The 24,579-nt window shown below is 36.5% G+C and overlaps 1 protein-coding gene across 4 annotated transcripts in view; it reads left to right on the top strand.

Annotated features, from left to right (window-relative positions):
- EHBP1 (EH domain binding protein 1) overlaps nt 1-24,579 on the top strand; it is a 491,557-nt gene that overhangs the window by 220,933 nt on the left and 246,045 nt on the right. For all 4 annotated transcript variants that reach the window (XM_029231704.1, XM_029231706.1, XM_029231705.1 and 1 more), the window contains one exon: nt 4,259-4,312. In XM_029231704.1, coding sequence (XP_029087537.1) covers nt 4,259-4,312 — 54 coding nt within the window. The remainder of the gene's footprint in view (nt 1-4,258; nt 4,313-24,579) is intronic.

Genomic DNA, 24,579 nt, shown 5'->3' with positions numbered 1-24,579 from the left:
TTCAGTGATCACTTCGTTATTGAGTAGTGTATTGTTTAGCCTCCATGTGTTTGTATTTTTTACAGATCTTTTCCTGTAATTGATATCTAGTCTCATAGCGTTGTGGTCGGAAAAGATACTTGATACAATTTCAATTTTCTTAAATTTACCAAGGCTTGTTTTGTGACCCAAGATATGATCTATCCTGGAGAATATTCCATGAGCACTTGAGAAAAATGTGTGTTCTGTTGTTTTTGGATGGAATGTCCTATAAATATCAATTAAGCCCATCTTGTTTAATGTATCATTTAAAGCTTGTGTTTCCTTATTTATTTTCACTTTGGATGATCTGTCCATTGGTGAAAGTGGGGTGTTAAAGTCCCTATTATGAATGTGTTACTGTCAGTTTCCCCTTTTATGGCTGTTAGTATTTGCCTTATGTATTGAGGTGTTCCTATGTTGGGTGCATAAATATTTACAATTGTTATATCTTCTTCTTGGGTCGATCCGTTGATCATTATGTAGTGTCCTTCTTTGTCTCTTCTAATAGGCTTTATTTTAAAGTCTATTTTGTCTGATATGAGAATTGCTACTCCAGCTTTCTTTTGGTTTCCATTTGCATGGAATATCTTTTTCCATCCCCTCACTTTCAGTCTGTATGTGTCTGTAGGTCTGAAGTGGGTCTCTTGTAGACAGCATATTTATGGGTCTTGTTTTTGTATCCATTCATCAGTCTATGTCTTTTGGTGGGAGCATTTAATCCATTTACATTTAAGGTAATTATCGATATGTATGTTCCTATTCCCATTTTCTTAATTGTTTTGGGTTTGTTATTATAGGTCTTTTCCTTCTCTTGTGTTTCTTGCCTAGAGGAGATCCTTTAGCATTTGTTGTAAAGCTGGTTTGGTGGTGCTGAACTCTCTCAGCTTTTGCTTGTCTGTAAAGGTTTTAATTTCTCCATCAAATCTGAATGAGATCCTTGCTGGGTAGAGTAATCTTGTTTGTAGGTTTTTCTCCTTCATCACTTTAAATATGTCCTGCCAGTCCCTTCTGGCTTGCAGAGTTTCTGCTGAAAGATCAGCTGTTAACTTTATGGGGAGTCCCTTGTGTGTTATTTGTTGTTTTTCCCTTGCTGCTTTTAATATGTTTTCTTTGTATTTAATTTTTGACAGTTTGATTAATATGTGTCTTGGCGTGTTTCTCCTTGGATTTATCCTGTATGGGACTTTCTGTGCTTCCTGGACTTGAGTAACTATTTCCTTTCCCATATTAGGGAAGTTTTCAACTATAATCTCTTCAAATATTTTCTCCGTCCTTTTCTTTTTCTCTTCTTCTTCTGGAACCCCTATAATTCGAATGTTGGTGCGTGTAATGTTGTCCCAGAGGTCTCTGAGACTGTCCTCAGTTCTTTTCATTCTTTTTTCTTTATTCTGCTCTGCAGTAGTTATTTCCAGTATTTTATCTTCCAGGTCACTTATCCGTTCTTTTGCCTCAGTTATTCTGCTATTGATCCCTTCTAGAGTATTTTTAATTTCATTTATTGTGTTGTTCATCATTGCTTGTTTCATCTTTAGTTCTTCTAGGTCCTTGTTAAATGTTTCTTGCATTTTCTCTATTCTATTTCCAAGATTTTGGATCATTTTTACTATCATTATTCTGAATTCTTTTTCAGGTAGACTGCCTATTTCCTCTTCATTTGTTAGGTCTGGTGGGTTTTTATCTTGCTCCTTCATCTGCTGTGTGTTTTTCTGTCTTCTCATTTTGCTTATCTTACTGTGTTTGGGGTCTCCTTTTTGCAGGCTGCAGGCTCGTAGTTCCCATTGGTTTTGGTGTCTGTCCCCAGTGACTAAAGTTGGTTCAGTGGTTTGTGTAGGCTTGCTGGTGGAGGGGACTAGTGCCTGTGTTCTGGTGGATGAGGCTGGATCTTGCCTTTCTGGTGGGTAGGTCCACGTCTGGTGGTGTGTTTTGGGGTGTCTGTGGACTTATTATGATTTTAGGCAGCCTCTCTGCTAATGGGTGGGGTTGTGTTCCTGTCTTGCTAGTTGTTTGGCATAGGGTGTCCAGCACTGTAGCTTGCTGGTTGTTGAGAGAAGCTGGGTGTTGGTGTTGAGATGGAGATCTCTGGGAGATTTTTGCCGTTTGATAGTACGTGGACCTGGGAGGTCTCTTGTGGACTAGCGTCCTGAAGTTGTTTCTCCCACCTCAGTGGCACAGCACTGACTCCTTGCTGCAGCACCAGGAGCCTTTCATCCCCACGGCTCAGAATAAAAGGTAGAAAAAGTAGAAAGAAGGAAAGAAAGAGGATAAAAGAAAATAAAGTAAGATAAAATAAAGTTATTAAAAAAATAATTACTAAGAAAAAATTTTTTTAAAAAGTAAAAAAAATAACGGACGGATAGAACCCTAGGACAAATGGTGAAAGCAAAGCTATACACACAGAATCTCACACAGAACCATACACATACACACTAACAAAAAGAGGAAAAGGGGAAAAAATAATAAATCTTGCTCTCAAAGTCCTCCTCCTCAATTTGGGATGATTCGTTGTCTATTCAGGTATTCTGCAGATGCAGGGTGCATCAAGTTGATTGTGGAGATTTAATCCGCTGCTCCTGAGGCTGCTGGGAGAGATTTCCCTTTCTTTTCTTTGTTTGCACAGCTGCTCAGCTTTGGATTTGGCCCCGCCTCTGCGTGTAGGTCGCCGGAGGGCGTCTGTTATTCGCTCAGACAGGACGGGGTTAAAGGAGCCATTGATTTCGGGGTCTCTGGCTCCCTTAGGCCGGAGGGAGGGAGGGGTACGGAGTACAGGGTGAGCCTGCGGTGGCAGAGGCTGGCGTGACATTGCATCAGCCTGAGGCACGCCGTGCGTTCTCCCGGGGAAGTTGTCCCTGGATCCCGGGACCCTGGCATGGCGGGCTGCATAGGCTCCCCGGAAGGGAGGTGTGGAGAGTGACCTGTGCTCGCACACAGGCTTCTTGGCGGCGGCAGCAGCAGTGTTAGCATCTCTTGCCCATCTCTGGGGTCCGCGCTGTTAGCCGCGGCTCGCGCCTGGCTCTGGAGCTCCTTTAAGCTGCGCTCTTAATCCCCTCTCCTCGCGCACCAGGAAACAAAGAGGGAAGAAGAAGTCTCTTGCCTCTTCGGCAGGTCCAGACTTTTCCCCGGACTCCCTCCTGGCTAGCCATGGTGCACTAACCCCCTGCAGGGGTGCACTAACCCCCTGCAGGCTGTGTACATACCGCCAACCCCAGTCCTCTCCCTGCGCTCTGACTGAAGCCGGAGCCTCAGCTCTCAGCCCCGCCCGCCCCGGCGGGTGAGCAGACAAGCCTCTCGGGCTGATGAGTGCCGGTAAGCACCGATCCTCTGTGCGGGAATCTCTCTGCTTTGCCCTCCGCACCCCTGTTGTGCTCTCCGTGGCTCTATGTTCGAAGCTTACCCCCTCCGCCACCCGCAGTCTCCGCCCGCAAAGGGGCTTCCTAGTGTGTGGAAACTTTTCCTCCTTCACAGCTCCCTCCCACTGGTGCAGGTCCCGTTCCTATTCTTTTGTCTCTGTTTATTCTTTTTTTTTTTTTGCCCTACCCAGGTACGTGGGGAGTTTCTTGCGTTTTGGGAGGTCTGAGGTCTTCTGCCAGCATTCAGTAGGTGTTCTGTAGGAATTGTTCCACGTGTAGATGTATTCCTGATGTATCTGTGGGGAGGAAGGTGATCTCCGTGTCTTAACTCTTCCGCCATCCTCCTGTTGGTTCTATCCACTCATTTTTAGATTCTGTTCCCCTGTAGTTCATTACAGAGTATTGAGTCGAGTTTCCTGTGCTATACAGTAGGTTCTTATTAATTATCTATTTTATATATAGTGTGTATATGTCAATTCCAATCTCCCATTGTATCCCTCCCACCCCCTCTTCCCCCTTGATAACCATAAGTTTGTCTTCTACATCTCTGACTCTATTTCTGTTTTGTAAATAAGTTCATTTGTACCAATTTTTTAGATTCCACATATAAGTGATATCATATATTTGTCCCTCAGTTTCTTTTTGTATTGTTTTAGATGCAATGATAGAAGATAATGATATGCATTAACATAAGTAAAATAGAGAATTTCTTAGTAAAAAATAATGATTTAAATTTAGATAAGTTATGGAAGTTTCTTAAGAGTAGGCCATTCTGCCTCTCCTTTTTTAAAAAGTTGGAAAAAGCTAGGAGCAAGGCTGTTTGTATTTTTTTAACTGGATTGACTGAATTAAGAAATGTATTTCAACTTTATATTTTACTTTTGTTACAGGATCCTCATGCAGAGGAATTTGAAGATAAAGAGTGGACATTTGTCATAGAAAATGTAAGCTAATCGTAAATTCTGTCACCTTTCATATTTTTGACTGTATAAATTACTAAGGTACATTAGCATTTTGGTGGTAGGAGAAATGTTGTCTTATAAAAATTAAATAGTGATTTGTAACTTTTAGAATTTTTTAAATGAAATGATAGCCGGTAGCAGAATTATTTGTAAATATTTTTGTTAAAAATATAGACGTAAAAATACTCTTCAATGCTGAATTATGTATATGGTCTATGTATTCTGTTGGGGGCTTGAGGGAAGGATCATGTCTTATTCATCTTTTTATCTATTTAGCATCTGATATGGTGCTTCTCACATAACAAATGCTCATTGAAACATTTGTTGAATGAAACTATGAATGATCTTAGAAATCTTTAAAAAAAAGTATATGCTTTAACTCTTTGGGTTGAGGGATTCTAGAGTGGTACTTTAATAATCATCTTCAATTAGTTTACATATTGTGGAGTCCCAGGTGACTTGCAGGCATATAGTAGTTGTTTAATAAATGTTTATTGAATGGAGATTAGGGAAGACAGGCCATGAAGATACAGTGAGAAAGAATGTGGATTCTGGAGTCTGATAGACCTAATTGCAAGCCCTAGCTCTTCCATTTATAGGCTCTGTGATTGTGGTAAGTTTCTTAACTTCTCAGCAATCAATTTACAGGTTTGTGAGGATTAAATAATTTCAATGAATATTAGCTTTTATCATTGTCATTGACATCATTACCATGATTGTTATTAAAGTTCTAAAATATATTTGTAACAGTTTTTTTTTTTTTTCGTGGTACGCGGGCCTCTCACTGTTGTGGCCTCTCCCGTGGCGGAGCAACAGGCTCCGGACGCGCAGGCTCAGCATCCATGGCTCACGGGCCTAGCCGCTCTGCGGCATGTGGGATCTTCCCAGACTGGGCATGAACCCGTGTCCCCTGCATCGGCAGGTGGACTCTCAACCACTGCGCCACCAGGGAAGCCCTGTAACAGTTTTATAACATGCTTTATAACAGCATATTCTTCCTTTCTGTGCCTGACTTTGTTTTATATCTCAGTGGTGAAAGGAATCTTATACTTTTTCCAGCAATAGCTGGGCCATTTTTACACATGAAGATCTGGGAAGCTTGGGAAGGAGATCAGGTCCAAACACAGTGGAAGGAGTTCTGATGGCTGGATATCAAGGCAATGTCATTGTGTTATGGTTCACACATGTTAACAGTTCTGGATTTTCTATAGTGATAGGTTTGAACACTATACTTGGAATAGCATTGAGGTTTTAAAAACAAACAAACTTACACTTCTTGAAATTGGTTACAGCCTTAAAAATCTAGCTTTCATTAAGTTAAGAGCTTCTCCCCAATGGATTTTTTTACGGTTTTCAATACCTGTGGCTCTGTTATACATCTTTGTTAATTTGATGTACTAAAGAATTAGCCAGTTAATTTGGGGTTGTAATTAATGGTAGAAGTATGTAAACACTAACTTTATATTTGTTTAGAAAGGTGTTCTTATTACTCCTTTAATTAATCTTAGGATAGAGGCACAGCAGTTCTAAATTTCTGAGCAATAGGTTATAAGCTGTTATTGAAAGGTACAAGTAAAAAAAAAAAAGCTATATGATATAGATCAGGTTTGGATGCAAAAGGCATTCAAATCTATAGGATTTTAGGAAAAATATTTTTAAGTTCTGTGTTATATATTTTATAAAAATATTTTAAAGGTCTATAGAGAAATACTAAAATTAAAACAGTGAGATTTAAATGGATCATGAGATAAAGAGGTATATTTTGGATTATACTTTCCATGTTGGGGTATGTGTTTCTCAAGTCGAAGTGTACATTTATATCCTTTTTATGAAAAATATATTTAAGCCCAGCAGCTTATTTTGCTCATTTGCCTATTTATTACTCAAGTGATTGAAGTTGCTAGAAATCTGACTGTTAGGTAAGGGAGTGGCCATAGGAGGAAAATGGAAAATAAAATACATTAGCAATTCTTCTTTCCAAGTGTTTATTATTAAATTAGATTCACAAAAATCTAATAAAAATAATATAGATGACTTTTAACTATTCATATTGTTTATAAAACTTTATAAAACCAAATTTTTAATTGAACTGTTACTAGAGGTTAAATTTTACTCTGTCATCAGAAGATTTTGGAGACCTTACTCTGAGTTACATTGTGGAGAGAACATTGCATTTGTGGAGATTTCCAGCCATCATTATGCTTTTTAATAGCTGAAAGATTTTCTACCTTCTTGTCATTCTGCCTCCTCATATTCTTATATGAAAAAAATGCATTTTCCTTTTTCCCATATCATAGTATAGAGAAGACATGAGCTTTTGATTGGTTAGAATTGAGTATAAATCCTGATGTGCCTTCAAAGCTGGTGACCTTGAGATTATTGTCTAAGAGTTAATTTCTTCATCTGTAAAATGAAAGGTTTCTACTAAATGATCTCAGAGGGATTTTCTAGGTCCATGACTTTGTTTCAGTCAATAGGAATATTTTTGTAAACTTTTTTGGAAATTATCTTTTTGTAGATCAAATTTTTGATTTTCAAGTTCTTGGAGAATGAAATATTTAAAAGAGTTATCTGGCATGTCATTTTGGGATCAATTAATAACTCCCTAATTTATATCTTCCTTTAAACAATCAATATTGGCATATATATTTTCTGTATATTTTTATTTCTGGAATGGATTATGAGTATTATTGCAGGTTTCCTATTCTGAACTTTTTTAGCACAACCGTTCTTTCCCCCTACTCCTTGTTGCTATAATAGTTATTTCCTATGCTAGGATTAGGGGGAAAAAAAAACAAAGAATGAAAGAAAGAAAACTGAATTGTGGTTTCAACTCACTTTTCATGTAAACATACTTTTCACGTATTAGCCTTTGTAGTAGAAACCTAACTTCTCAGCCATGGGTATTAAAAAAACAAAAAACAAAACCCGCCATCTTTAAAGAGATGGTCAGAACTTAGGGGAACCTACGTATTGAAGACCTAATTTGAAGAGAAGTAAAATTAACCAGAATGTGAGAGGAACACACAATTAATTCCTTAGCTATTAATAATAGTGACAGCAATAATGATGATGATTGCTAGGAACCTAACGCAAGAAAATAACAAATAGTTTATTAGATGAGTTTCTTATGATTATTTTATTGTTGACTTTTGCCTGTTTTTACAGCAGGTTTTTTTTTGTTTTGTTTCTGAAGAGACATTTATGGGATTTGACCTATTTTACTAGCATAATGTTTATTTTTTAAAAGAGGTAAGTATTAAATGCATCCATTATTTACTTACATTGTATAAAGTTACCAGACTTAGGAACTGTGGTGAAATTGTTTTACTCTTATTAATGCGTGGGAAAGAGCATGAATGCACATGTTGTGACTAAACCATTTAAAATACATTAACTTAAAGGAGAACACACTAATTTACATACTTTAAATTAGGACAACTATCATAAATTGTGAACTATTTAATGTGAAAGGATGAGTTTATATAATTAACCCTAAAACAAAACAAAAGTGGTGTATTCTCACATGGAAGATAGACTAGAATTGGGCATGTCTCCCTCTTTAGTTTTCAGGAGGAACTTAATTTTTTTCTGCTGGGACCAACTTCTGTATGGTGAGAAAAAAATGAATTTTGAGAATATTTTTTTTCTTTACCTATCCAGGTGTGTTAACTCTTTTTCCTCTTCTGGAAAACCTAGGTCAGTTTTCTGAGGTGCTAAAAGGACTCTTGCTTGGCAAAGTAATAGGGGAAGAGTTCTGTTCCACTTATATTTGTAGCTATCACAATTTTTTTACATAGTACCTTTTGTGTACTAGGTACTCAATATACTATATGTCGTTGAAGGAGTGAGTGAATAAATGATTATATTCAAACTCAGTATCCTGTAAGGTTTATTCTTTTTAAGACAGGAATTAGCATTCATCAACTATATTGAAGAAAAATTCAAAAAGTAGACTCTAGTGGCAGTGAGATATTATGTGAGGGATCCATATGTCATTACAGTAGAGGTTCTCCTGATCAGTCTCTAGTTAATTTACATGGATTACCTCATACTTTCCATTCTGTCTGTAAAACGTCCTGGTTTTAATCCCATATGTGTCAACATGGTTAGTAGGCTACTCTCTGACACACTTCTGCACACTTCTCTCACAGGTGAGTTGTAAGTTGAGTTTGACCCCTTACAAGACCTCGTGTAATGCTGTTGACCCGTTATTGTAATTATATAATTTAATTAGATGTTTCCTAGGCCAGTGAAATATCAATTTGAGGCGTTATTTCATGAAAACCGTTAAAATGCTTTAGAAAGAGTTGATAGAAGTGAGTTGTTAAAAACTGCTCTCAAATCTGGTGTGGAAATACAGCTGTAAAAAATTGGGAAAATTTATGAAAATCTGAAAGGATTTTGCATTCAGATTATTTCTCTTTTGTCCTTATATATTGATTTCATTTAAAAGTGATTGAAGTACACTAATGATACGTTATGGCTGTTGATTATGAGAAAATTGGCAGTCAACGAAATTATACTCAAAGAAGAGCCCATGAAAACTGGTGAATGAAACACATTAATATGTATTAAACAAAATTAAAATGTTTGTGTATCAGTGTTTATAATTCTTCCCTTTAATTGACCAATTCTCTGTGACATTCAGATGATTTAAGAGGGATTCTACTATGAATGTATACTAAGCCATTCTCATGGGATCTCTCTATATACTCATGTATAAGATTAAAGAACTGTTCTTAGAAATTTTCTTTTAAACCTAAATTCAATATAAGTAGACATTACATTTTTCAGGTAGTAGTTCACTTTGCTTGACATCATCATATTCATTCATTCATTCAGTAGCAGGTAATTCACTGAGTATGTATTTTGTGCTGGGCACTCTTCTAGGTACTGGCAATAGAGTGGTATATAAAACACATTAAAAATCTCTTCCTCATGGAGTTTACATTTGTGTGTGTGAGAGAGAGACAGAAAATAAAAATATATGGGAAATATATACTATGTTAGATAATATAAATATATAATATATGTTAAATACATGTTAAATATATAAGTGCTAAAGAGAAAAAGCAAGAAAGGGGGATAGGGATTCCACTATTACGGTTACATAGATATAATGAGCTTTATTATTTCTTGTAAGGTCTCCAAAAGAGAATTCAGGCATACTTGTCAAATTAATTTGAAAGATAGTTTAATAAAGAATTTATTAAACCAATATTACAAGGTTCTAGAAAGTTTAACCTTGCAATGCTATATAAACCTTTTCCTAGGTTACAGCTCCCCTCAGTGGTGAATGATGAAATTGACTCTGGTCTAGAGAAACAGTTCTATTCCTGTAGCAAAAACATGTTATAATATTGTGCTCTGCTTTACATTTTAATACATGCTTTCTGTATGTATATTTCCACATTACATACAGAAGACCTAGTGAATTTCAAAGGACTGTCTTTTTCTCTTGTAAAGTCTGGGTTTTGTTTGAAAGTCTCTTAGTAAATTGTTGTGACACTGAGAAGGCATGCTCCAAAAGAGCATTCAAAAATGGAATTTTGATATCTTTTTCTTTGCACTTTGTTATAACCCCACAATCAGTGAAATTTAAAGTTTTTGTTTAATATAAAATATCCCAATAAAATGCAGAAGTCTCCAAAATATATTACCGTAACAAATTTATTGGATACTTACTATATATCAGGTACTGTGTGGAATGCTATATACACATTATCTCATTTACTCACTATGATAATAGAAATTATCATACTAAGTGAAGTAAGTCAGAGAGAGACAAATATCATATGATATCACTTATATGTGGAATCTAAAAAATAATATAAATGAACATATTTACAAAACAGAAACAGACTCACAAACATTGAAAAAAAGCATCGGTTACCGAAGGGGAAAGGGTAGGAGAGGGATAAATTAGGAGTTTGGGATTAGCAGATACAAACTACTATCTGTAAAATAGATAAACAACAAAGTCCTATTGTATAGCATAGGGAACTATATTCAATATCTTATAGTTTATAGTAATAAAGTATACTGGAAAAGAATGTGAAAAAGGATATATATAGATATATGTACATCTATATATATCTGAATCGCTTTGCTGTACACCAGAAACTAACACAACATTGTAAATTAACTATACTTCAATGTAAAAGACATAAGAAAAAAAATGTAGAAGGAGTAATAAACCTCTATGTACCCATCTCCAAGCTTCAATAATCTTCAATACTTTGGTAAACTTATTTCATCCCCAGTTTTATCTCATTCCTACTGTTTTTTAAACCAGATTATTTAATCTTAGATATTGTATCATTTCTTCTGTAAATAACGAAGGCCACTTTTGAACACCATCAGTTTGGGAACTTGTTAAAAGTTATTGGCATGTTAGAAAAGGTGATCAATCTACAAAAGGTTTTTTTGTTTTGTTTTTTTAATTTTTTGTAAACTTAATTTCCTTGTAGATCATCTTTCTGACCTGGTAGGCCTAAGGTTCGAAATTAACTATTTTGTTCCTTGAGAAGTGATATTATGTGTTCTTGTTTTCATATAGAAGATATTTAAGTTAATATTAGAAGCAACAAGGCTTTTCCCCCAACCCCCTTAGAATTAAACTCCTGCATTTAGAATAGGAAGCTCATAGTTCAGACAGCCTTTCCTGATCTTTTAATTATCCTGTCAACTTTCTGTTGTATATGATTATGTGAATGGTGACTGTCTGTGTAAATTAGGTAGGGTATTCTAGATATAGCTAGTAGTTAAATGAAGCTTTGTGAGCCAGCTCAGTCTCATTGTGGTTAAATTTCAGAGAAAGTCCATACATAATACACTTTTTTTTCCTCCTTCATTTTCCTTATATTAAATATTTAGTGTGTTGTTCAGTTCAGAAATATCTCAGATTGTGTTTCTGAAGGAAAATTCCATCTCCTTTATTCTGAAGTGACCCTTTGGCTTTAAAGAAAGTAATGGAGGTGCTTTTGTTGTACTTAAAGAAAGGTATGTCCAAGAATGATCATATATGCCTTGAGCCTGACAATTCTCAAAATCCTAAAATTCTTGTGTAACTACCTATTTGCTTAAATACTTATTTAGTTTTCCCTTTTCATCTTGCCTGTCATTTTTTTTGTTAATTGTCAATTTTATTAGATTATATGAATTAGAAGAAAGCAAGTTACCATCTTCAAATCCTACACTCTAAAATTCTTGACACAGGAAGGGACCTTACATGGATTAACATCTAAAGTCTACTGTGAGGTATTTATCTATGTGTGACGCAAGAAACCCTGTGTTAAAGTAGTAAATAAACTACTGCATGTTAAACAATTTATTTCATGTAGTAGTTTACTTTGTAAAATGTCCTAGCTAACAAATTTAAGTTTTATTTAGCAGCAACAAAGCACTATTTTCATACTATTATGTGTATCTTACATGTGTATACTATTGGGTAGTCTTTTTGGTTAGATTTTCTGATTTTTGTCCCAGTTCATCAACTTTATTAATGTTAATCATACCTTACAGATCAAGCAAGTAGAACAATATAAAACTTCACCAGATTAAAGTCTTGGTATTCATATTTGCTTATTCATTCACTAACTGTTGATTAAATGGATACCATGTCGTAGATATTTGCTAGTTATTGAGAGTATAATACTGAAAAAGCTATGGCTCCTGACTCCAAGTATCCTACAGTCTGAGAGGGAAATAAACAGGCAACCACCACAATAAAAGTGTAGGGTGTTAAATGTGCACATATAAAGAGTGCCTAACCCAGTCTTGGTGGATGAGGGGAAGCTTTCTATTGAAAGTGATGTATAAGTTGAAACCTAAAAGATAAAGTTATTTTTTTAATTGAAGTATAGTTAATTTACAATATTATATTAATTTCAGGTATACAGCATAGCAATTCAGTATATTTACAGATTATGCTCCATTAAAAGTTATTACATGAGGGGGACCTTCAAGATGGTGGAAGAGTAAGACATGGAGATCACCTTCCTCCCCACAGATACATCAAAAGTACATCTACATGTGGAACAACTCCTACAGAACACCTACTGAATGCTGGCAGAAGACCTCAGACTTCCCAAAATGCAAGAAACTCCCCATGTACCTGGGTAGGGCAAAAGAAAAAAGAAAAAACAGACAAAAGAATAGGGACAGGACCTGCACCTCGGGGAGGGAGCTATGAAGGAGGAAAGGTTTCCACACACTAGGAAGCCCCTTCACTGGCAGAGACGGGGGGTGGTGGGGGGGAAGCTTCAGAGCCACAGAGGAGAGCGCAGCAACAGGGGTGCGGAGGGCAAAGCGGAGAGATTCCCGCACAGAGGATCAGTGCCGACCAGCACTCACCAGCCTGAGAGGCTTGTCTGCTCACCCGCTGGGGTGGGTGGGGGCTGGGAGCTGAGGCTCGGGCTTCGGAGGTCAGATCCCAGAGAGAGCACTGGGGTTGGCGGCGTGAACACAGCCTGAAGGGGGCTAGTGCGCCACAGCTAGCTGGAGGGAGTCCGGAGAAAAGTCTGGACCTGTCTAAGAGGGAAGAGACCATTGTTTCGGGGTGTGCGAGGAGAGGGGATTCCTTTCCTGTCTGCCCACAGAAGGCAGAACGCTACCTAAACGAGCTCCAGAGACGGGCATGAGCCGTGGCTATCAGCTCGGACACCAGAGACAGGCATGAAGTGCTAACGCTGCTGCTGCAGCCGTGAAGAATCCTGTGTGCAAGCACAGGTCACTATCCACACGTCTCACCCCCCTAACCCGGAACACTGGGAGCCTGTGCAGCCCACCACTGCCAGGGTCCCGTGATCCAGGGAGAACTTCCATGGGAGAACACACGGTGCGCCTCAGGCTGTTGCAATGTCACACTGGCCTCTGCCACCGCAGGCTCACCCCGCATTCCAATTATAACTGCCGTACCCCTCCCTCTTCCTGGCATGAGTGACCCACAGCCCCCTAATCAGCCGCTGCTTTAACCCCATCCTTTCTGGTCGGGAACAGAAGCCTGAAGGCAACCTACACACGGAGCTGGGGCCAAAACCAAAGCTGAACCCCAGGAGATGTGCAAACGAAGAAGAGAAAGGGAAATTTCTCTGTGCAGCCTCAGGAGCAGTGGATTAAATGCCCGCAATCAACTTGAGGAACCCTGCACCTGTGGAATACCCGAATAGACAACAAATCAATGCAAAATTGAGGCAGTGGACTTTGGGAGCAACTATAGGCTTGGGGTTTCCTGTGTGCGACTGACTTGTTTCTGATTTTTATGTTTATCTTAGTATAGTTTTTAGCACTTGTTATTGTTGGGTTTGTATATTGGTTTTGTTACTCTCTTTGTTACTTTTCATGTTTTTATTTTAATTTTTTATTTCTTTAATTATTTTTAAAAATTTTTAATTTTAATTATTTTATTTAATTAATTAATTTTTATTTTAAAAAATTTTTCTTTCTTTCTTTTTTTCTCCCTTTTCTTCTGAGCCATGTGACTGACAAGGTCTTGGTGCTCCTGCCTGGTGTCAGGCCTGAGCCTCTCGGGTGGGAGAGCCAAGTTCAGGACATTGGTCCACCAGAGACCTCCCAGCCCCACATAATACCAAATGGTGAAAGCTCTCCCACAGATCTCCGTCTCAATGCTAAGACCCAGCTCCACTCAACGACCAGCAAGCAACAGTGCTGAACACCCTATGCCAAACAACTAGCAAGACAGGAACACAACCCCACCCATTAGCAGAGAGGCTGCCTAAGATCATAATAAGTCCACAGACACCCCAAAACACACCACCAGACGTGGACCTGCCCAGCAGAAAGGCAAGATCCAGCCTCATCCACCAGAACACAGGCACTAGTCCCCTCTACCAGGAAGCCTACACAACCCACTGAACCAACTTTAGTCACTGGGGACAGACACCAAAAACAATGGGAACTACGAACCTGCAGCTACAAAAAGGAGACCCCAAACACAGTAAGATAAGCAAAATAAGAAGACAGAGAAATACACAGCAGATGAAGGAGCAAGATAAAAACCCACCAGACCTAACAAATGAAGAGGAAATAGGCAGTCCACCTGAAAAAGAATTCAGAGTAATGATAGTAAAGATGATCCAAAATCTTGGAAATAAAATGGAGAAAATACAAACGTTTAACTAGGACCTAGAAGAACTAAAGAGCAAACAAACAATGATGAATAACACAATAAATGAAATAAAAAAATTCTCTGGAAGGAATCAATAGCTGGATAAGTGACCTGGAAGATAAAATGGTGGAAATAACTACCACAGAGCAGAATAAAAAAGAATGAAAAGAACTGAGGACAGTCTCAGAGACTTCTGGGACAACACTAAACACACCAACATTCGAATTATAGGGATTCCAGAAGAAGAAGAGAAAAAGAAAGGATCTGAGAAAATATTTGAAGAGATTATAGTTAAAAACTTCCCTTAACAATGGAAAGGAAATAGTCAATGAAGTCCAGGAAGCATAGCGAGTCCCATACAGGATAAATCCAAGGAGAAACATGTCAAGGCACATATTAATCAAACTGTCAAAAATTAAATACAAAGAAAACATATTAAAAGCAGCAAGGGAAAAGCAACAAATAACATACAAGGGATTCCCCATAAGGTTAACAACTGATCTTTCAGCAGAAACTCTGCAAACCAGAAGGGACTGGCATGACATATTTAAAGTGATGAAAGGGAAAAACCTACAAACAAGATTACTCTACCCAGCAAGGATCTCATTCAGATTTGACGAAGAAATTAAAACCTTTACAGACAAGCAAAAGTTAAGAGAATTCAGCACCACCAAACCAGCTTTACAACAAATGCTAAAGGAACGTCTCTAGGCAGGAAACACAAGAGAAGGAAAACACCTACAAAAACAAACTCAAAACAATTGAGAAAATGGTAATAGGAACACACATATCGATAATTACCTTAAATGTAAATGGATTAAATGCTCCAATGAAAAGACAGACTGGCTGAATGTATACAAAAACAAGACCCATATATATGCTGTCTACAAGAGACCGGCTTCAGACCTAGGGACACATACAGACTGAAATTGAGGGGAAGGAAAAAGATATTCCATGCAAATGGAAATCAAAAGAAAGCTGGAGGAGCAACTCTCATATCAGACAAAATAGACTTTAAAATAAAGACTATTAAAAGAGACAAGGACACTACATAATGATCAAGGGATCAATCCAAGAAGATATAACAATTGTAAATATTTATGCACCCAACATAGGAACACCTCAATACTTAAGGCAAATGCTAACAGCCATAAAAGGGTTATGGCAGTAACACAATCAACAATAACACAATCATAGTAGGGGACTTTAACACCCCACTTTCATCAATGGACAGATCATCCATAATGAAAATAAATAAGGAAACACAAGCTTTAAATAACACATTAAACAAGATGAACTAATTGATACTTATAGGATATTCCATCCAAAAACAACAGAATACATTTTCTTCTCCAGTGCTCATGGAATATTCTCCAGGATCATATTTTGGGTCACAAATCAAGCCTTGGTAAATTTAAGAAAATCTAAATCATATCACATATCTTTTCCGACGACAATGCTATGAGACTAGATGTCAATTACAGGAAAAAAACTGTAAAAAATACAAACACATGGAGACTAAGCAATACGCTACTAAATAACCAAGAGATCAATGAAGAAATCAAAGAGGAAATCAAAAAATACCTAGAAACAATTGACAATGAAGACACGACAGCCCAAAACCTATGGGATGCAGCAAAAGCAGTTCTAAGAGGGAAGTTTATAGCAATACAATCCTACCTCAAGAAACAAGAAACATCTGAAATAAAGACCCTAACCTTACACCTAAAGCAGTTAGAGAAAGAAGAACAAAAAAACACCAAAGTTAGCAGAAGGAAAGAAATCATAAAGATCAGAGCAGAAATAAATGAAAAAGAAATGAAGGAAACGATAGCAAAGATCAGTAAAACTAAAAGCTGGTTCTTTGGGAAGATAAACAAAATTGATAAGCCACTAGCCAGACTGATCAAGAAAAGAAGGGAGAAGACTCAAATCAATAGAATTAGAAATGAAAAAGGATAAGTAACAACTGACACTGCAGAAATATAAAGAATCGTGAGAGATTACGACCAGCAGCTCTATGCCAATAAAATGGACAACCTGGAAGAAATGGACAAATTCTTAGAAAAGCACAACCTTCCAAGACTGAACCAGGAAGAAATAAAAAATATAAACAGACCAATCACAAGCACTGAAGTTGAAACTGTGATCAGAAATCTTCAAACAAAATCCCAGGACCAGATGGCTTCACAGGCAAATTCTGTCAAACATTTAGAGAAGAGCTTACACCTATCCTGCTCAAACTCTTCCAAAATATAGCAGAGGGAGGAACACGCCCAAACTCATTCTACGAGGCCACCATCACCCTGATACCAAAACCAGACAAAGATGTCACAAAGAAAGAAAACTACAGGCCAATATCACTGATGAACATAGATGCAAAAATCCTCAACAGACTACTAGCAAACAGAATCCAACAGCACACTAAAAGGATCATACACCATGCTAATGTGGCATTTATCCCAGGAATGCAAGGATTCTTCAATATATGCAAATCAATCAATGTGATATACCATATTAACAAACAGAAGGATAAAAACCATATGATAATCTCAGTAGATGCAGGAAAAACTTTTGACAAAATTCAACACCCACTTATGATAAAAACTCACCAGAAAGTAGACACAGAGGGAACTTACCTCAACTTAATAAAGGCCATATATGACAAACCCACAGCCAACATTGTTCTCACTGGTGAAAAACTGAAACCATTTCCTCTAAAATCAGGAGCAAGACAAAGATGCCCACTCTCACCACTATTATTAAACATAGTTTTGGAAGTTTTAGCCACAGCAATCAGAGAAGAAGAAATAAAAGGAATCCAAATCGGAAAAAAAGAAGTAAAGCTCTCACTGTTTGCAGATGCCATGATACTATACATTGAGAATCCTAAAGATGCTACTAGAAAACTACTAGAGCTAATCAATGAATTTGGTAAAGTATCAGTATACAAAATTAATGGAAAGAAATCTCTTGCATTCCTATACACTAATGATGAAAAATCTGAAAGAGAAATTGAGGAAACGCTCCCATTTACCATTGCAACAAAAAGAATAAAATACCTAGGAATAAACCTACCTAGGGAGACAAAAGACCTGTATGCAGAAAATTTATAAGACACTGATGAAAGAAATTAAAGATGATGCAAACAGATGGAGAGATATACCATGTTCTTGGACTGGAAGAATCAACATTGTGAAAATGACTATACTACCCAAAGCAATCTACAGATTCAATGCAATCCCTATCAAACTACCAATGGCATTTTTCACAGAACTAGAACAAAAAGTTTCACAATTTGTGTGGAAACACAAAAGAATAGCCAAAGCAATCTTGAGAAAGAAAAATGGAGCAATCAGCCTCCCTGACTTCAGGCTTCCTGACTTCAGGCTATATTACAAAGTTACAGTAATCAAGACAGTATGGTACTGGCACAAAAACAGAGATATAGATCAGTGGAACAGGATAGAAAGCCCAGAGATAAACCCACACACATATGGTCACCTTATCTTTGATAAAGGAGGCAAGAATATACAATGGAGAAAAGACATCCTCTTCAGTAAGTGGTGCTGGGAAAACTGGACAGCTACATATAAAAGAATGAAATTAGAACACTTCCTAACACCATACACAAAAATAAACTCAAAATGGATTAAAGACGTAAATGTAAGGCCAGACACTAGAAAACTCTTAAAGGAAAACATAGGAGAACACTCTATGACATAAATCACAGCAAGATCCTTTTTGACCCACCTCCTAGAGAAATGGAAATAAAAACAAAAATAAACAAATGGGATCTAATGAAACTTAAAAGCTTTTGCACAACAAAGGAAACCATAAACAAGACAAAAAGACAATCCTCAGAATGGGAGAGAATATTTGCGAATGAAGCAACTGACAAAGGATTAATCTCCAAAATATACAAGCAGCTCATGCAGCTCAATATCAAAAAAACAACCCAATCTAAAAATGGGCAGAACATCTAAATAGACATTCTCCAAAGAAGATATACAGATTGCCAACAAACACATGAAAGGATGCTCAACATCAGTAATCATTAGAGAAATGCAAATCAAAACTACAGTGAGGTTCACCACCTCACACCTGTTAGAAAGGCCATAAACAAAAAATCTACAAACAATAAATGCTGGAGAGGGTGTGGAGAAAAGAGAACCCTCTTGTACTGTTGGTGGGAATGTAAATTGATACAGCCATTATGGAGAACAGTATGGAGGTTCCTTAAAAAACTAAAAGTAGAACTACCATATGAGCTGGAATTCCCACTACTGGGCATATACCCTGAGAAAACCATAAATCAAAAATAGTCATGTACCACAATGTTCATTGCAGCACTATTTACAATAGCCAGAACATGGAAGCAACTTAAGTGTCCATTGGCAGATGAATGGATAAAGAAGGTGTGGCACATATATACAGTGGAATATTACTCAGCCATAAGAAGAAATGAAATTGAGTTATTTGTAGTGAGGTGGATGGACCTAGAGTCTGTCATACAGAGTAAAGTCAGAAAGCGAAAAAGAAATACCGTATGCTGGCACATATATTTGGAATCTAAAAAAAACAATGGTTCTGACGAGCCTAGGGACAGGACATGAATAAGACGCAGACGTAGAGAATGGACTTGAGGACACTGGGAGGGAGAAGGGTTAACTGGAATGAAGTGAGGGAGTGGCATTGACATATATACATTACCAAATGTAAAATAGATAGCTAGTGGGAAGCAGCTGCATCGCATGGGGAGGTTAGCTCCGTGCTTTGTGACCACCTAGAGGGATGGGTTGGGGAGGGTGGGAGGGAGACGCAGGAGGGAGGGGATATGGGGATATATGTATACATATAGCTGATTCACTTTGTTATACAGCAGAAACTAACACACCATTGTAAAGCAATTATACTCCAATAAAGATGTTAAAAAAGAAAAAGTTTATTACACGATAAGGCTATAGTTCCATGTGCTTGTATCCTTGTTGCTTATCTATTTTATACATAGTAGTTTGTATAGTTTAATCCTATACCCCTAATTTGCCCCTTCCCTTTCCCTTTTCCCAGTGGTAACGGCTCTTGTTTTCTATATCTGTCAGCCTGTTTGTTTTGCATATACATTCATTTGTATTTTTTTAAAAGATAAAATTTTTACGTTCCTTTTTTTGTAATCTCAAAATCCAAAATCTCTACTGCCTAAAGACTTTTTTTAAGTATTATTTTTTGGAAATTTGGTTCAAACTCATTTGGTGGCAAAACCTGTGCTGACCTGAAGTGAGGCTATTTGTAGTATTTATTCCACTTAGTGTGAAAATTCATTTTGCTGCACATATATTAATATGTTTGATTATGGGGTGCTGCCTCAGACCTCACTGGGAATGTGCTATTATCTGGGCACTGTAGTGTAGGCATACACACTGTATTGCCTTCCTAAAATCCAAATAAGAGATTTTAGATAAGAGATTAAGTACTTCTGATAGTCAGCTGCAGGGATTTTGGAGAGTGCTTTAGGTGGCTGGATTAACTTGAGCAGAGGCGAGAGAGATCATGGTTAGTTTGTGAACAGCATATAGTTCAACAGATTACTTTCTTGAGTATTTCATTCTAAAAAGAGTGGTTGATTTTTCTAGGGTTGTAGTAATTTACAACTATTTAGTTGAATTATATGATAATTAAGAAACTAAAAAATTCACTGTATAGTTGTGAATCTACAGATTTACATGCTTCACACTGTAGGTAATAGTGGTAAAGGAAAGAACTGTTGATGTTGTTAGTTTAAGCCAATATTCGCTGCCTTAAATCATCCATGCATATACCTGGGCCCTAGCTTGGGCCTACTGAATTAGAATTCTGATGCAGAAGGGAGGTGGCTTTAGGAACATTGGGGTCACCTGCTTATGTACTTCTTCGGCAAATTAAAAATTTGGAAAATGGAGTGGGGTGGATGAGTGTATAAGACAGTACTTTATACATTGTGAAATGTATTCCATTATGAAAATAATTTGTGCCCTCATACTTATATCAATTAAACAGATGTTATATTAAACAGATGTTCAACTGATCAATAACTTTATAAATCATAAATAACATTTGAAAAGTTTTATTAAAGAATAGAGAATGTTATCAAATTAAATACCTCATTTAATCCTTACGAAACCTCTCTAAAGTGGACATTATTATAATTTATCTCAGTGAGGTTAAGTGACCAGCCCCAAAGCACACAGAAAACCACTTAGCCTGGTCTCAAGCTCAAGTCTTCAGACTCTGAAGCCCATGCATTTTACCATTTATTTACTCATTCACTCATCAAACATTTTCTGTCCTAGGCACTGGGTTTAGAGCCTAGCTGTACTAATAAATTACTACAGAGGATGCACGAGAACATCTCAGATACTACAATCTGGTTTGAGAGACACACACATGAAACAAGAATAGTGATATGTGCTATGTTTAATGTATAGTGATAGTTGAAAAGTATAACAGAAATTAGAGATAGATGGGTTAATATGGACTGAAATTATCAAGAACGTTTTAGGAGCAGCTTTTCAAACTTACCTGTGTTTATCCCTAGAGATATGTGGCAGTTTCTATCTTTCTGTATTGTTAACTTTTCTTCTCTAATATGTGCTTAAAGGTATTTTTTTTAAATGAAATGTTCACAGGATCATTTTAGAAAGAGGCAAAAGTAATATGAATTTTAAAATGAAACATGAATCAAAGAAATGTCATGTCTTGATTGAGCTGCTTTTGGTTATACTTCCCAGGTCCTCAGAGGTATGCATTCTGCTCCTTTACTGTTAAGGGTAATTGAGAGGAAAAGTTGGAGAAGCATTAGAGAGTGGGAAAAGCAAGGCCAAAAGCTCAAGGGCTCAGTTAGACCTGGATTTGAATCATACTTATTAGCAGTGTAAATTTGGACTTTATACTTATTTATCCTTTCAGAACCTCTGTTTTCTCATCTGTAAAACTGAGATATCTTACAAAATGATAGCTGAGATTAAAGATATTAAAGGCATAAAAAGAATCTAGCATAATGCTTGGTATATAGTAAGAATTCAATGCATGATAATATAATAAATGACAGAGAGACTTTACAAATGAGCAGAAAATAATAAACTTTCATTATTAGGAATAATAATAAAAGGAATACTTGGGGGAACAAGGGAATTAATTAGTTGATTAGGTTAAAAAACAGGTGTGAAAAAAAAAAAAACAGGTGTGGAAACTCATGAATACCAGGTTTAGAATTGATAATCCTTGACCAAAGAACAGGTCTTTATAAGCAGAAGGTTTCAAACAGGATGTATATTGAAATATGGAGTCACTTACCCTACTATCTGGATCTGTGAAATCATCTTTCCCTCAGTAGACAGGCAGTAGCCTGCACTGGTGATAGATGCCATAGCCAGCTTTCTGTCTCACACATTGAAGGCTCTTAACCATGAATCTTGGGACCCTTAGGGGTTCTTACACGGATGGACTTCAGAAAATTGAGATTTCTTTAAAATGTAGTAAGAGTTTGTGTATGAAGTTCCTTAAAAAACAAACAGCAACCAGATTTTCAATGAAATCTTTGTCAAGAACAATTTAAGGACTACTGGGTGTTTTCACAATTTTTGAAAAATAGGTGAGTGACATGATTCAATCAGGAAAACCTCTCTCATGTGGATAACCCATTTTATTACTATGTAACTTTAGATAGTAGTTAGCCTTTTGTCTTATTTTCTTTAATCTACTATGCTTTTTATAGACAGTGAATGGAAGGCACCAGCTTATAGCCCCAAATAACATTTTTGAGTAATATTTAAAAGTTTAAATTTGTTAGAGGTTTGAATTAATGTGTGCATTTCATCAAGAAGCCTTAAAACTAAAGGAAGTAGAACAGTAACATAATATTGTTTTGCATTGTAGTAGACGTTTCCATTTAAAATTGATACTGGAATAGGAAGTATTTTAGTGGATGATTACTGTATCTCCAACAACTATCTGTCTGTGGAGATGACTATAAGTTGACTAAAAGGTGACTTCTAGGAGTTAAGGAAAATACCACAGCCTTGCACATTCTAGTTTCTATAAACTAAAAAATTGTCTGAACTTTATACCAAATGAATTTGATGGCATATACTTTTTGTAGTTATTATTGGGTCACAGTAGTATACTGCAGTCTGTTTTCTAAATTGCTAGAGCCATTTAGTTTATTCTTCTTACTTCCTGCTAGCTACCTTCAAATGCCTTTCACATAGATGAGTAAGAGAAAGACAACCAGAGTTGCTTTCAGTTCTGTTTTTTGCCAGCTGGAGGGAGGAAGCTGATAAGACAGTCAGCTATCAAAACAAACCCCTAATACTACACCAGAGATATTTAAAACCAGCAGTATATTTGAGCAATTTTTTACATGTTTATTCATAGAAGTTCAGCAGTAAAAGATACTGCCACATACAAGATGTTATGAATCTGCATGAGGCCTTTTTTCCCCTGATGAAAGACATTAGAACAGAGACTTGGTAATTATTTTACAGTAGGAGTCTAATGACACTCCAGACTTTTAATAGAAAAGTATTTAAGATTTTTCAGTTTGTTACTTTCACTTGTCTCTCTTTTCTATTCTCTCAGTAATATATAAATAAAACTTCCTTTGTCTTATAATGGAATGGATTTTTGGCATTCTAGTTTTCTGCCACATCAGCCACCTTAAAAGACTTAGTTAATATGTTGAAAGCGCCTACATAAATTTTTGCTCAAAGACAACCATGAAGTGAATTACAAATACAGACTCTTAAACATCTAAGTTAAATTATTTCTTTGTGTAGAATTGGAACTTTATGTAATTGGACATAGGTGCATTTGTACTGACAGAAGAGCAAATGGAATATTTTCATGAATTATATTCTGTTAAATGGAATTGCTGACATTATAAGAGAGATGCATAACTGATTAGAGAAACAAAATTTACCTGTGTACTTCAGCTCCGTTGTGGAAAGTTACCAGTTTGAGCATACAAAACTGTCCTAGTACTTTAACACCCCTAAGCTCTCCAGAAAATAAGATTTTCACAATTCTCTGTGAATAATCTATTATCCTACCCCTCTTTTTTTGTATTTTAATACCTGATTTCCCTCTAAAAATTTTTTTTGTGATACTATTTTCTTTATACTATAGTGACTAATGTTTTATATCATGAATTTAACGACTCATTTTTCTGTAGCATGTCTCTGTGGTCTTACATAAATTGGGTATAATGGTTGATTTTTATCAGCATTGTGTCAACTAGCAGCTATTGAAATACAGTGTCTTATAATAACAATCTTATGCTCAATGACATGATAAAACATTGTTCTGATTAATATGCTACTTTAGTTTAAAATAATTCAGTGCTTAAAGAATATTCTTCTTTGCCTTAAGACAGACTTGTTTTTAAATAAAAATTATTTTGGAGAAACTCTGAGTAATACACAGAAGCTTTGTTAACTCCTCTTCTTGTCTTGCCTTTGAAATTTGGTTGACAATAATTGATATTTCATTACGGAGGTAATGAGAAGATATTTCTTAAGTTGTATAAGAACATCAGAATCAAGGGTAGAAACTCCTCATCTCCTGAATCTTGTGGGGCCTAGCTATATTACCATGTTATTGAGATCATAAGGACCACAGCAATGAAGATATTTGTAGTTTATCATCTTTCCAAGTTGCTTTTTGCAAACTTTAAACAAAAAAGCTACTTACATATAGTATATCCTCAGACAGTTTGTAGCTAGAGGAGGAGCAATTTGTTATTATTTCCCTGAATACCTTTTTTTCCTGGAGTTATTTACCTTTCAGATCCTGGCAATCTGGATTGTCTTGTGGCATTTGTTGATTATTTCAACCAAATCATTAGAATAAACTAGACTTGTCAGAACACTTGAGACTATGTTGAAAGGAAAGTTATGTGTTGAATACGTTAAATGTTTGTTGAATGGCTTAATAGGAGAACAATTCTCTCTTTATACCTCTGTGTGTGTGTGTGTGTGTGTATGTATGTATATATACATACATACATACACACACACACACCACATATATATGTATGTAACTTAAATATAAGCACTGCTTGCTAAGAAGCACAGAACTGTCC

The sequence above is a fragment of the Monodon monoceros genome, unplaced genomic scaffold (assembly GCF_005190385.1).
Source record: "Monodon monoceros isolate NGI ecotype Baffin Bay Population unplaced genomic scaffold, NGI_Narwhal_1 Super_Scaffold_19, whole genome shotgun sequence".
NCBI classification, from domain to species: domain Eukaryota; kingdom Metazoa; phylum Chordata; class Mammalia; order Artiodactyla; family Monodontidae; genus Monodon; species Monodon monoceros.
This window is presented reverse-complemented; position numbering and strand designations above follow the sequence as displayed.